General features: G+C 43.7%; 1 protein-coding gene across 7 annotated transcripts in view; it reads left to right on the top strand.

The window, feature by feature from the left end:
• clip4 (CAP-Gly domain containing linker protein family member 4) overlaps positions 1-15,121 on the top strand; it is a 253,766-nt gene that overhangs the window by 175,712 nt on the left and 62,933 nt on the right. For all 7 annotated transcript variants that reach the window (XM_033025474.1, XM_033025478.1, XM_033025476.1 and 4 more), the window contains one exon: positions 1,705-1,848. In XM_033025474.1, the coding sequence (XP_032881365.1) occupies positions 1,705-1,848 (144 nt within the window). The remainder of the gene's footprint in view (positions 1-1,704; positions 1,849-15,121) is intronic.

The following is a 15,121-nucleotide window of genomic DNA, read 5'->3' as shown; positions in this document are numbered from 1 at the left end:
TATCCCAGTCCAATTGTTGGATCTCTTTTTCTAATTCTTCTATTTATATTTTATTGTTTTTTTTTCTTGCAATTTTGAATGAGATTACACATCCCTTCAAATAGGCTTTAAAGGCCTCCCACAATGTGGCAGGGGTGGTTTATGGCATATCATTTGTTTCAAAATAAATATTAATTTGGGTATTTAAATATTTACAAAACTCCTTTTCAGTTAGTAGCTGCGGGTTCAGTCTCCAGGTTCTATATGATGAGGTCATGTTTTCCAAGTGCAGCGAAAAAGTGAGAGGACTGTGATCTGAGATCCCAATATTGTGATATTTAACATTTGTTGTAAAGGGTATTAATTTTGTATCTACCAGGAAGTAATCGATTCTACTGTATGAGTTATGTACTGAGGAGTAAAAAGAGTAGCGGTGGTACTCGATCTGCCATACCTGAAAGATTCATATTTTTGAGGAACATATTTAGGAGTTCGCATCAATTGTTTCTTGGAGTCTTTTTGGTGGATGATCTGTCAAGATATGGATCCAAATTATTATTAGGTTCGTTTGAGATATATCAGGTATACGGGCAAAGACCTTTTTGAAGAATGAAGGGTTATCTATGTTGGGTGCATATATATTATCTAGAGTTAAGGATGCATTGTGTATTTCCCCTGTCACGACCAGATACCGTCCAAACTTAAGAAGTTTCTCTACTAAGTAACTGTAAACCTTGTTTACCTCCGTTACTTCTTACCTTAAAAATAGCTTGACAACTTTCCAAAAATATAAGAAACAAAAACAACTGATTATAACATAGTATCAATGAATTAGTTAACAACAGTTAGAGAACTTGTGAAACACAAACATATATAATAGAGAGGTTGGACCATCCAGTGTATTATATGTTTTTTGTCGTGTCTGACCGTGTTCCAAGGATGTGTTCCGCATAGTCCTGGGCTTTTTGGGGATTGGTGAATGAAGTTTGCTCACCTTTGTAGGCCACCAGGAGTCCCGCTGGGTAGAGCAGGCCGTATCTGATGCCGGGTTGGTCCCGAAGCATTTCTCTGATTTTAGTGAAGAGTGCTCTCCGTTTCGCAATGGTTGGTGGGTAGTCGGGGAAGATCTGGATCTTTTCACCTTGGTATTGGATGTTTCTTGTCGATTTAGAAACCTGCCTTATTTAGAAATATATTTTTACTCTCCTCTGTGCTCACTCGTTCTTTCACGAACATAGAAAAATAGAACAGTGCAGCACAGGAACAGGCCCTTCAGCCCACAATGTCCGTGCCGAACATGATGTCAAGACAAACTCTTATCTGCTGCATGTGATCCATATCCCTCCATTCTCTGCATATCCATGTGTCGATCCAAAAGCCCCTTGAATGCCACTGTCATATCTGTCTCCACCACCAACTTTGGCAGTATGTTCCAGGAACCCACCACCCTCTGCTAAAAATAAGTTTCCCCTCACATCTTCTTTAAACTTTGCCCCTCCCACCTTAAAGCAATGCCTTCTAGTATTTAATATTTACATCCTGGGATTCTAACTGATGGCATCCACTTTGAAGCATTATAGTATTATAGGTGGTAGTCTTACCTTTCGAAGGGCCACATAAACATAGACTGTTTTGTTTTGCACAACTCGATGGGGAGAGAGGACGATGTGTAAATAATAATCGTATTAAAATGTAATTTAACTTCCATGTGTTTTTTTAATTCAGGTTTGCGGAAGAGAGTTCCATCTGTTGGCAGCCTGGACTGTGATGAGACTCTTAAAGCTGATATGCAAATTGGTGATCGTGCCGTTGTTGTTGGGCAGAGGAGTGGAACGATACGCTTCTATGGGAAGACAAATTTTGCACCAGGTAGTCTAATTGGATTGGATTTAATGAAACAAATAGATCTATACTGGCTATAAATAAGTATGAATGTTCATTTGTTTTCATGAAACTCTACGTTGCCTGTCATAGAATCATAGAGTCATACAGCATGAAAACAGGCCCATCAGCCCAACTAGCCCATGCTGGCCACCATACTCCATCTACACTAGTCCGACCTGCCTGCACTTGACCCGTAACCCGCTAAACCTATCCTATCCATGTCCCTGTCTAAATCTCCAACAATAGCACCTGCCTCAACCACCTCCTCTGGCAACTCTCCCTCTTGCTCAGTGTAGGCCTTTTCCTTGCTCACTTTACATGCTACCAAGGGCTATTTCTGTCATTTTTGTCCGATCTACCCTTTGGGAGCTGCCTATTTTCTTTTCTAGTGATAATGCTCCTTTACTTTTCTGCAAGACCTGCTTAGGCGAACAGCAGCTTCCATTTATAAGACACCTTAATGTAGTAAATGTATGAAGTTGTTTCACTAGATCACGATTATATCAAGCAGGAACAAAGGCATTTAATGAAACCATAGTCCAAGGAATGGGCTTTATAAAGCTTTTTAAAGGAACAAAGGGAGGAGGTTGAATATAGAGAAGGAATCAAGTGGCCTAGGCACGTAAAAACATGATAGCCAATGGAGGCGCAATTAAATCATGGATAAAAAAATTGGTATTGGTATTGGTTTACTACTGTCACGTGTACTGAGACACAGTAAAAAAACTGCTGTCCAATCAAATAATTCCATATACAAGTAGAATTAAACCATGCACAAGTACAACAGGTAGTGCAAAGAGAAAAAATATAGTATTACAGTTACAGAGAAAGTGCAGATAAAAAAAGTTCAAGGACTGCCACAATATAGGTTGTGAGATCGTGACTACACACTTATCTTATGAGAGGTCTGCTAAATAGTCTGTTAATATCAGCAAAGAAGATGTTCCTGAATCTGGTGGCATGTGCTTTCAGACTTTTGTATGTTCAAAATTCACAACGGTTGCATGCTGGAAGAGACTATAAATTTTGAAACGGATGAGTGAAATTTAAAAAATTGGTGCATTGGGAGAGTAGTAGCCAATACTTATTCGAAAGCATTCGTAATGAATGAATTTGCAGTGTAAGTCAATATGCAAGCTTTTTTTGGATAAGCTCGTTTTATGGAGAGTGCGAGAAAAGAGAACGTCAGTGGAGTTTTAGAATAATACTGTGTAGAAGAAGCTGTGGCAGAGAAAGTTTGGATAATGCTCAGGAAATGGAAATAGATGGCCAGTGATGACAGGTAAACTCATGCAGATTCAGATGTTGCCAACTGTCTGATACAGCTTGAGACAGACACCAGAGGGAGCAATCTGCTCTCTTCTGTACGGAATTGACATTTACTATGAATATTATCTCTTCAACTTTACAATATTGTTCTGTAATTTTTTAGGCCAATTGTAAACTAATCCTTACATTCTATTTGTTTAAGAAGGAACTGCAGATGCTGGAAAATCGAAGGTAGACAAAAATGCTGGAGAAACTCAGCGGGTGAGGCAGCACATATGGAGCGAAGGAAATAGGCAACGCTTCGCAACCTCAGCTCAGTTCGCAATAACCAATCTGATCTCCCGGTGGCTCAGCACTTCAACTCCCCCTCCCATTCCGAATCCGACCTTTCTGTCCTGGGCCTCCTCCATGGCCAGAGTGAGGGCCACCGTAAATTGGAGGAGCAGCACCTCATATTTCGCTTGGGCAGTTTGCACCCCAGCGGTATGAACATTGACTTCTCTAATTTCAGGTAGTCCTTAATTTCTCCTCCCCTTCTCAGCTCAACCTCAGCCCCCTGGCTCCACCTCTTCCTTTCTTCCTCCTGCCCCCCCCCCCCCTCCCATCCCCACATCAGTCTGAAGAAGGGTTTTGACCCGAAACGTTGCCTATTTCCTTCGCTCCATAGATGCTGCCGCACCTGCTGAGTTTCTCCAGCATTGTTGTCTACCTTACATTCTATTTCCTACTTTATGAATTTTACAGTCATGTTTGATAATGTATATTTGTTGAAATTTTAAAATAATTTCTCAATGGTTTAATGGTTCTTTTATCATCATGTGTACCAAAGGTAAAGTTAAATCAATTTTTTTGCATAGAGGTCAGTGAGATTATTGCCATACATAAAGACAATCCCCGATTAAGTACCCCTTGCATGGAAACAGCCTACTAAGTCCATATGCAATAGTCGCCAGATTTTGGCGCCATTTTGCACAGTCCAAGCTGCAGCAGGTGATAAAAGCCCATTGCAGCCATCATTTTTAATATTAATGATTGTTTAATTACTAACATATCTTTAAATCTAAGTTTCCAATCTCCTTGGCCGAGTTCCCTAGCTGATTATATACTATATAACCAGCTTTGTTTGTTCATATTTAAAATTTCTGCTTTGTATTTAACTAAATCACTCTCAAGCCAATGTGGACATTTTTCATTTTATGATCACCATGATCTGGGCTGTTAATTATTAAGCTATTTATGAACATGTCTTGTGGTACAGAACTCGATTTAAATTAGTCTTTTCTTTGATATAAAATGCCATAAAAATGTCAAACAAAATATTCCTACTAATTTGCTTTGTCCAGAATATATGAAGATTATATAGCCCATGAGATCTTGCTTGTTTCATGCACTTTTAATTGTGGATGTACACTGTTCCTAATGTCATACTACAATTGGGGCACTGTGACATATCGATTGTATCTCTGAACCTTGCAGCCTTTCTCTCTATTTGTTTCTTTGCAATCAAAATGAAATTAATTTTCTACTTTGCTTAATCTTCTAAAAGTCACTATCCTGGAAATATTCCTACAACATGCTGCTCTGCACTCATGGAAGACATTTATTTTGTTGAATTATGCTATTAATTCATCTGATTTAAAATAAGAATATTTATTTTAAATAGTTGCATATGTCAACACTGCATATCTAAATTTAACTATTTTCTAATTTTACTGATCACTATTGGCTTTAAGGTATCTCTCCCTTTTTCACTTTTTATTCATCAAGTGGCTGCTCTGCTTCCCGACTTTGTCTTTCCTCTTTCTTCTTTTGAATGAATCCTTTGCTGGACTTCACCCATCTATTCACACCCATGTTTAGTTTAGTTTAGTTTAGAGATAGTGTGGAAATGTGCCAGAATGCTAGAATGGCTGTTTTTAAATGGTTATTTATTTGGTTTCAGTGTTCAATATTACAGCTTATAAAAATTGGTGGGTACCGAGTAGCAATCACAGTGCAAAATCAATTCGCTGTTCCAAGTTATTATTTTACGAGGTCACAAGACTCACGGCATGAACTTAAATACTATCTATATGAAATGAATTGGCTGAATTCACTCCAGCAGGATTGCAGTCTTCAAAATGTCAAGCTCAGGGTCAACTTGTTGCAATGTTTGTTCCCCATGGTTGTCACTACTGATGTCTCTGATAGCCCTTCTATAATACAGTTTCTTCTCCAATCTTTGTTCCTTCTTCCAACTCAAGACCCTCATGTCTCTGAAATTAATCATTTCAAGTTGTCATTCATTCAAGAACTGGATAAACACAGCACTTCTGTTTCAATTGCTCATTCTCCCATAGAAACAGAAAAATAGGTGCAGGAGTAGGCCATTCGGCCTTTTGAGCCATCACCGCCATTCAATATGATCATGGTTGATTATCTAAAATCAGTACCCCATTCCTGCTTTTTCCCCATATCCCTTGATTCCTTTAGCCCGAAGAGCTAGATCTAACTCTCTCTTGAAAACATCCAGTGAATTGGCCCCCATTGCCTTCTGTGGCAGAGAATTCCACAGGTTCACAACTCCCTGGGTGAAGAGGTTATTCCTCATCTCAGTCCTAAATGGCCTACCCCTTATTCGTAAACTGCGACCCCCGGTTCTGGACTCCCCCAACATCAGGAACATTTTTCCTGCATCTAACCTGTCCAATCCTTTAAGAATTTTATATGTTTCTATAAGATAACCTCTCATCCTTTTAAATTCCAGTGAATACGAGCCCAGTCCATTCGACCCATTCTTTCTTCATATGTTAGTCTCGCCATCCCGGGAATTAACCTGGTGAACCTACTCTGCACTCCCTCAATAACAATAATGTCCTTCCTCAAATTAGGAGACCAAAATTGCACACAATACTCCAGGTGCGGTCTCACCAGGGCCCTGTACAACTGCAGTAGGACCTTGTTCCTAAATTCAAATCCTCTCGCAATAAAGACCAACATGCCATTAGTTTCTTCACTGCCTGTTGTACCTGCATGCTTACTTTCAGTGACTGATGTACAAGCACACCCAGGTCTCGTTGCACCTCCACTTTTCCATTCTGAAGAAGGGTCTCGACCAGAGATGCTGTCTGTTCTGCTGAGTTACTCCAGCATTTTGTATCTACCTTCAATTTAAACCAACATCTGCAGTTCTTTCCCACACCATTCAGATAATAATCTGCCTTCCTGTTCTTGCCAAAAAGTGGATAACCTCACATTTATCCACATTATACTGCATCTGCCACGCATCTGCCTACTCACCCAACCAATCCAAGTCACCCTGCCGTTTGATAGCATCCTCATCGCAGCTCACACTGCCACCCAGCTTTGTGTCATCCACAAACTATAGACTCCTGAAACTTCGTCAGTTCTGTACCCAGTGCCTTATCCCTAAAGGCATGTGTATCTTTTAATCCCTTCAAATTCCTGCTGATGCCATTCCACATTTGGCTCCTTAATTACCAGAGATCTGTTCGTGCTTTTGTAATTCATCAAACAAATTCTCTCGCAGGATGGCAGTTCTCAAAACTTTCTTATCTATTTGTTCTGTGCTCTGGGTCGATTCTATGTTAACATAACTCTATTTCATAGTTTATACTGTATAGTTTAGTTTATTGTCATGTGTACTAAGCTATGGTGAAAAGGTTTTTGTGTTGTATGCTATACACTTGATGGAAGACGCATGTGTAAAGCCAAAAGAGGAGCTTGCCAGCAGCATGGAGGACAGAGATGTGTGGTGCGTCCGTCACCGTGGTCGTCAATAACCGGCACCACTGCGTCGCTAATGTTTTCAACGATTTAATAAATTATAATAATAATGCTATGTAGTCAGCGGAGGGACTATACATGATTACAATCGAGCCATCCACTGTGTCCAGCTGTTGATCATATGACTTTCCTTCACTGTGCTCTTTGTTCTAACAAACTGTAGTATGCTACTGTGTATTTGTCTGTACATTAACATTTAGATTTGTAAGTTACCACGAATGCTGCCCTTGCAAAAATATTTCAAATTCACTGGAAGGATAACCAATCCAAAGTCGGCCATTGTGAGTCCTGCCCATGTTAGACTTCCCAAAATGCAATTAAATTTCATCACCCATTCCTCAGCCCACCCCTTGACTCTCTGTCTCTTGGGGCGGCGCCTGATCCAGTCCAGCCCCTGTCTGCTAGGAATTGAAGGAAACCTTCATCAACCTGAAGTGACACTGAGCACAAAAGAAGATGGTGGTCATTGTAGAATCTAATAATCTCAACCTCGACCACATCAATGGATGGGCTGTGCCTCTTGAAGCTCTTTAGTAATATCTGAATTAATGAACGCTTGCACTATCTTAATGGAAATGAGCAACAACTCGGCCTCTTGTGATATTCACAGTGATGTTTTCCACTAGAATTGTGGATAAGAGAATAACTATTAATGAGATTTATTAATTTTCCAAATACATTTAGGTAGGCTTTGTTGTCTCTTCTGGCAGCTCTCTCAATGCACAGACTTCCTGGTTAGAAGCATTTCTAATATTGTGACTTACAGGTAGCTTTCTGACTCATGACATTCCAAACTCTCTGACTACCCATAAAGACAAGTATTCTCTTTGACAGGCAACATGTCAGCAAAGGTACCATCAAAAGAATGAGACACTTTGCCATTATTGCAAAATTGGTTTAGAGATAAATGCTGGCCATGGGAACAGCAAGAACTCTCTTGCACTTTGTTAAATTGTGCATGGGGACCTTTTCCATCCGGCTCAATGGGGCTTTAGGCTATAATCTGAGAATCCTAACATTTAGTGCTTCATCAATGAGGTGTTGAAGTGTCAGCCTGGATTATAGACTCATTTTCTAGTGAGAGTCTGGAACCTAAAACTTTCAAGCTGCAAGATTGCCTGCAACTGAAGCATAGCTGACATTATAGTGAAATGTCATGTTGTAAAGAATCATAGCAGCTACATGGATAATGAGCTATATTATACATTAGAGGGTGCTGATTGAAAAACGGCTGAACAATCAGTATAAAAATCTTTCCTGTTGAGAATATAGATTACGCCCAAATTGTAAAATATTTAAAGTTGAACATGCACCATTAAAAAAAATTAAGCATCAATTGCGAGGTATATTTATAGACTTCATACCACAAATTGTAATTGTCACAAGTCCATCAAAGACATTTGCAGTCGTAATGATAGACACAAAGTGCTGGAGTAACTCAGCAGGTCAGGCAGCTTCTCTGGAAAAAAAGAATAGGTGGCATTTCGGGTCGGAACCCTTCTTCGCAAGGGTCTTAAGATGGGTTCAGACCTGAAACATCACTCATTCCTATTCTCCAGAGATGCTGCCTGACCCGCTGAGTTACTCCAACATTTTGTGTCTATTATTGGTATAAACCAGCATCTGCAATTCCTTCCTGCACATGAAGTCAGAGAGTGGTGAATCTCTGGAATTCTCTGCCGCAGAAGGTAGTTGAGGCCAGTTCATTGGCTATATTTAAGAGGGAGTTAGATGTGGCCCTTGTGGCTAAAGGGATCAGGGGGTATGGAGAGAAGGCAGGTACAGGATACTGAGTTGGATGATCAGCCATGATCATATTGAATGGCGGTGCAGGCTCGAAGGGCCGAATGGCCTACTCCTGCACCTATTTTTCTATGTTTCTAAGTCGTAACGATACCTGGGTTTGCTAGTAACAAAATATTGCTAATTTTCAGAATAGGTCATCTATGACTAAACAGAAATTAACAGTTGAATATAAAGCACATTCACAAAAATGTCACCTATTCCTTCGCTCTATAGATGCTGCCTCACCTGCTGAGTTTCTCCAGCATTTATGTCTACCTTCGATTTTTCCAGCATCTGCAGTTCCTTCTTAAACAATTAATTATACCTTCTTCTTTATGAAGTGCCAGTCTTAACTCAGTGGTTAGAGTCATGGAATCATATGGCACAGAAACAAGCCCATTTCCACAGTGTCTAAGCCGACCATGTTGCCCAAATGCATTAATTCCATTGTCTGCTGGTTGTTATTGCTCATTGGTTTCTGAGCTGGAGGTCATAGATTTAAGCCGCAGTACAGACAACTGAGCATATACCCAGATGGCCACTTTAATGCAAAAGGAGGGAGTGCTTCAGTATATTTGGTGTTGAATATGCTGAAAATCAAGGGCTTATATTGTCGATCCTGTGGTACTATTTGAAGTCTTCAGGGAATTTTCCTAATTTCCTAGCCAACATTTATCATTTACTCAAACATTACAAAAACATTACGAGGTCATTTATCTCATTGTTGTGTGTAGTTTGGTTGTTTTATTTATCACATACTACATGGATGATTGTACTCCATAAGTAATTTACTGGCTTTGAATTGCCTTGAGAAAATTTGCTAGACAAATTAATGCACCTGTGTTTACTCTCATTGGTCCATGTCACAAAGGGAAAAAGCTAGTGACCTGATCTTCCAACTTTTCCTCCAGCCCGATCTGATTTCCTTTGATAAAATGTGGTCAGTATTAGATGGGACAGGTTCATTATCACATTTTTCTTTAGTAAGACACCATAAGAATAAGCGTAAAAACAATGTTGCCATTCTTCTGTGCCTCTGTGTCCCTCTCTGTACCTCTGTGTCCCTCTCTGTGCCTCTGTGTCCCTCTCTGTGCCTCTGTGTCCCTCTCTGTGCCTCTGTGTCCCTCTCTGTGTTCCTGTGTCCCTCTCTGGGCCTCTTTCTCTCTACCCCCCAACCAATCCACCACTCCCCCCCGCCCCCACACCACTCAACCCCTCCTCCCCCTCGCCAACTTGCAGGCGCGGCTAGAGAGGGAGAGTTGAGGGCTATGCGTGAGTGGATAGGGCGGGGGGTGGGGTAAAAGAAGTGAATGAATAATATTAATATAATATCAATGGGGGTGGTTAGTGTGTGTGTGTGGAGGTGGTTAGTGTGCGTGTGTGTGTGGGGGTAGAGAGAAAGAGGCCCAGAGAGGGACACAGAGGCACAGAGAGGGACACAGGGGCACAGAGAGGGACACCGAGGCACAGAGAGGGACACAGAGGCATAGAGAGGGACACAGAGGCACAGAGAGGGACACAGACGCACAGAGAGGGAGGGGGGGGTGAGAGGGAGCATGAGGGGGGCAGGGAGGGAGGGGGGCGAGAGGAAGCGTGAGGGGGCAGAGAGGGAGAAGGGGGGCAGAGAGGGAGAGGGGTGGGGGCACGTCGTCACAGGGGAGGGCTGGTTCCCGAACGCAATACTCCCTTGCTGCCGGCTCCCTCGCTGCAGGCTCCAGGCTCCAGGCTCCAGGCAGGGCCCAAGAACTGGGGGAGTGGTCGGGGGGTGAGTGGTGGGGGGGCAGTGACGTCTCTCGCAGTGCGAGCAAGAAGACAACGGGGGTTTTTTCAAAGGTATTTCAGAATTGTGAACACCTGGGCTGGGCTTGCGAGCGGCACAGCCGGGCGACGTCACTCGCTGCGCGTGAACACAGCGTGCAGCCATTGTGACATCATCACATGATCAGCCTATGCCAGCAGTTTTATTTTCTAAGTTATTTGAGATTTGTGAACATTTTGATTAACAACTCGAGAAATATTGCATAATTTTTTCAAATGAGGCAATTTCGGAGTCCACGGGATAAATCTCTATCAGAATATGTAAAAATGTTACCATTAGGGCGTCTTTTTTTTTGAGCAGATATGATTATACACATACACACCCGCACACATCCAAGATCAGAGTTTTATAGTTGTAAGGATAAGGATAAGAGAAGTAATCAAACCGAGATAAGAATTTTCAAATTGCTTAGCCTGGAGCCAGGCTAAATTGGTGGATGTCTGGGACTTATTGTGAGTTAGGTCGCAGAAAGAAGAGTTTTAGATGACTTCAAGTTTCCAAAAGACAGAACAAGTGAAAGTGGACAGGAAAATGTTGAGATAGACAAGTCAAGAAAATGTTCTAGGTTCTGACAATTGACAGATGGAGGGGTGAAATTGGTGTGCATCAAGTGGAATTTATAGAGAATACTGAATGCAGTGGCTTTATTCTTCCAACATTTGGTTAGGGAGCAATCTCCACTCTCCGGTACTGAATGTCAAACAAGCATTGTTCAAGTTCAAGTTCAAGTGAGTTTATTGTCATGTGTCCCTGTATAGGACAATGGAATTCTTGCTTTGCTTAAGCACACAGAAAATAGTAGGCATTTACTACAAAACAGATAAATGTGTCCATATACCATGATATAAATATATACACACATGAATAAATAAACTGATAAAGTGCAAATAGCAGAAAGTGGTTATTAATAATCAGAGTTTTGTCCGAGCCAGGTTTAATAGCCTGATGGCTGTGGGGAAGTAGCTATTCCTGAACCTGGTTGTTGCAGTCTTCAGGCTCCTGTACCTTCTACCTGAAGATAGCAGGGAGATGAGTGTGTGGCCAGGATGGTGTGGGTCTTTGATGATACTGCCAGCCTTTTTGAGGCAGCGACTGCGATAAATCCCCTCGATGGAAGGAAGGTCAGAGCCGATGATGGACTGGGCAGTGTTTACTGCTTTTTGTAGTCTTTTCCTCTCCGGGGCGCTCAAATTGCCGAACCAAGCCTCGATGCAACCGGTCAGCATGCTCTCTACTGTGCACCTGTAGAAGTTAGAGAGAGTCTTCCTTGACAAACCGACTCTCCGTAATCTTCTCAGGAAGTAGAGACGCTGATGAGCTTTTTTGATAATTGCGTTAGTGTTCTCGGACCAGGAAAGATCTTCAGAGATGTGCACGCCCAGGAATTTGAAGTTCTTGACCCTTTCAACAATCGACCTGTTGATATAAATGGGGCTGTGGGTCCCCCTCCTACTCCTTCCAAAGTCCACAATCAGTTCCTTGGTTTTGCTGGTGTTGAGGGCCAGGTTATTGCGCTGGCACCATATGGACAGTTGCTCGATCTCCCTTCTATATTCTGACTCATCCCCATCAGTGATACGCCCCACAATAGTGGTGTCGTCAGCGAACTTGATGATGGAGTTCGCACTGTGGTTGGCTACGCAGTCATGGGTATAGAGTGAGTACAGCAGGGGGCTGAGCACGCAGCCTTGAGGTGCTCCCGTGCTGATTGTTATCGAGGCTGACACATTTCCACCAATACGAACAGACTGGGGTCTGTGGATGAGGAAGTCGAGGATCCAGTTGCAGAGGGATGCGCAGAGACCCAGTTCTGCGAGTTTGGTAACCAGTTTGGAGGGGATGATTGTGTTGAATGCCGAGCTGTAATCGATGAATAACAGCCTGACATATGAGTTTTTGTTGTCCAAGTGGTCCAGTGCGGAGTGGAGGGCCAGCGAGATCGCATCCACCGTTGATCTGTTGTGGCGGTAAGCGAACTGCAGTGGGTCCAGGTTTTTGTCGAGGTAGGAGTTGATTTGCTCCATGATCAGCCTCTCAAAGCACTTCATCACCACCGGCGTTAGTGCCACTGGTCGATAGTCATTGAGGCACGTCACCTTACTCTTCTTGGGCACCGGTATAATTGATGCCCTTTTAAAGCAGGTGGGGACCTCAGACCTCAGAAGTGAGAGGTTGAAAATGTCCGTAAAAACTCCCGGCAGTTGGTCCGCACAGATTTTTAGAACACGACAGGGTATACCATCAGGACCAGGTGCTTTTCGGGGGTTCACCCCTCTGAAGGATTTCCTGACGTCGGCCTCTGTGACAGACTGAAATGCCATCACAGCGAATGGGGGATCGGGAAGGCACATCAGTATTCTCCCTGTCAAAGCGTGCGTAAAACGCATTGAGCTCGTCAGGGAGTGATGTTTCACCGACATTCGAGCTGCCTCCTGGTTTCGCCTTGTAGGAGGTGATTGCATTCAGGCCCCGCCACAGCTGCCGAACATCTGTCTCATCCAGTTTGGAGCAGAAGTCCCTTTTGGCCTTTTTGATGGCCTTACCAAGGTCGTATCTGGACTTCATGTAGGCCACTGTATCATCGGACATGAATGCCCTGTGTCTGGACTTTAGAAGAGTGCGGATCTCAAAGTTCATCCAAGGTTTCTGAGTGGGAAACACTCGGAAGGTTTTTGTAGGGATGCAGTCCTCCACACATTTCTTTATGAAGTCTGTAACGACTGTGGCATATTCGTTCAAGTCCGTAGCCGAGTCCTTGAACATTGCCCAGTCTACAGACTCCAAACAGTCCTGGAGTTGTTCTTCTGCCCCCCCCCCCCCCGACCAGCTCTGTGCTGTCCTCACTTCTGGAGGTGCGCTCTTCAATTGCTGCTTGTAGGCAGGAAGAAGCAGCACCGCGGTATGGTCGGACTTACCGAAGTGAGGGCGAGGGATAGAACGATAGGCATTCTTGATGGTGGTGTAGCAGTGGTCGAGGGTGTTAGATCCTCTGGTGCAGCAGGAGACATGTTGGTGGAAGTTGGGGTGTGATTTCTTGAGGTTCGCCTTATTGAAGTCCCCAGCAATGGTGGTAAATGCCTCGGGGTAAGACGTCTGGTGTTTGTTGACCACGGCGTGCAGCTCCTCCAGTGCCAGACGGACGTCTGCCTGGGGTGGGATGTAGACCGCGGTCAGGATAACGGAGGTGAATTCTCTTAGGAGGCACTTCACCGCCAGATGTTCGAGGTGTGGAGAGCAGGAGTTGGACAGGACTGCCACGTCGGAACACCACGCAGAGTTGACCATGAGGCAGACGCCCCCTCCTCTCCCATTCCCAGATGCCAGGCTACGGTCCATACGGTGCTGGGGAGCTGGGGGTGAGCCATGTCTTTGTGAAACAGAACACAGAGCATTCCCTCAGCTCCCTTTGATAAAGCAGTCTTGCCCTTAAGTCCTCCACTTTATTTTCAAGGGACTGTACATTAGCCAGTAGGATAGTAGGGAGAGGGGGCCGAAGTCCCCTGCGCTTCATTCTGACCTGGAGTCCTGCCCGTCGGCCACGTTTCCGGACACAATGGAGGCTTCCCCTTTGTTTCCAGGTACTGTACTTGCTGTACCTGCTGTTTCTGCGGACCTGCGCTGGAACGGGGATTCCTTCACAGACGGCAGCTCCAGCTCCGTAACGAACGGGGGTTCCCTCAAAGTCGGCAGCTCCAGCTCCGTTGTTCCTGGGAGATCCAGCCCGTCGGCTCTGGGGGGTCATCCTGGGGTCTCCAGGTACCGTACCTGGGATCCTCAGTCGGGTCGGGAGTTCCACAGCCAGCGTGGGAAAGTTTAAAGTCCGGGGTTCCCGCAGCTGCGGGAGATCGCAAAATTGCGAGAGCCTTGAGGTGCTCAAGCAGCTCGTCCGAAACGGCACCGATTTCTGCCGTTTTTCTGATCCAGGTAAGTTGTTGGAAGTTGTAGTTGAGCCTTTTATTTTCCGGAGCTCCGCAAAAGTCGCCGCAGGCAGGCGCCATCTTTAATGAGCATTGTGCTACTTTATAAACAATGAAGAGTAGCAAGAGTGGTATTTGTAGGTAGAACTGTAACAGTGGCATACATGTAGAAACTGATGCTACATTTTCAGATCTTGTTGATTTGGGATAGTATGTAGTTGAGAGGTAAGTAGGGCCAAGGATACGTCTTTGGAACATGAGAGTTAATGGTGCAGGCATGAGATGTAAATGATTGCCTAATTCTATAACTAGGACTGGATAGCTAAGAATGGAACCGGGTACATGCAGAACCACCCAGGTAGATGATGCTGGAGAGGCACTGTTGGAATCTTGTGTAGTCAACTGTGTCAAATGCTTGGGTGAGAAGGATCACGTACAAATGTAATTTTTAAAAGTAACTGATTAAATATATTGGAGCCACAAGAGATGTCAGGCGTTGGAGGTACACAAAAATGCTGTAGAAACTCAGCGGGTGCAGCAGCATCTATGGAGCGAAGGAAATAGGCAACCCTTCTTTCGGGCCGAAACCCTTCTTCAGACTGATAGGGGGTGGGGGTGAGGAGAAGAAAGGAAAAAGGAGGAGAAACCCGAGGGCTGAGGGAGAGATAGGAAGGGGAGGAGA

Source organism: Amblyraja radiata, chromosome 8 (assembly GCF_010909765.2).
Source record: "Amblyraja radiata isolate CabotCenter1 chromosome 8, sAmbRad1.1.pri, whole genome shotgun sequence".
Lineage (NCBI taxonomy): Eukaryota > Metazoa > Chordata > Chondrichthyes > Rajiformes > Rajidae > Amblyraja > Amblyraja radiata.
The sequence above is the reverse complement of the archived record's forward strand: the minus strand, read 5'-3'. Positions and strand labels throughout refer to the sequence as shown.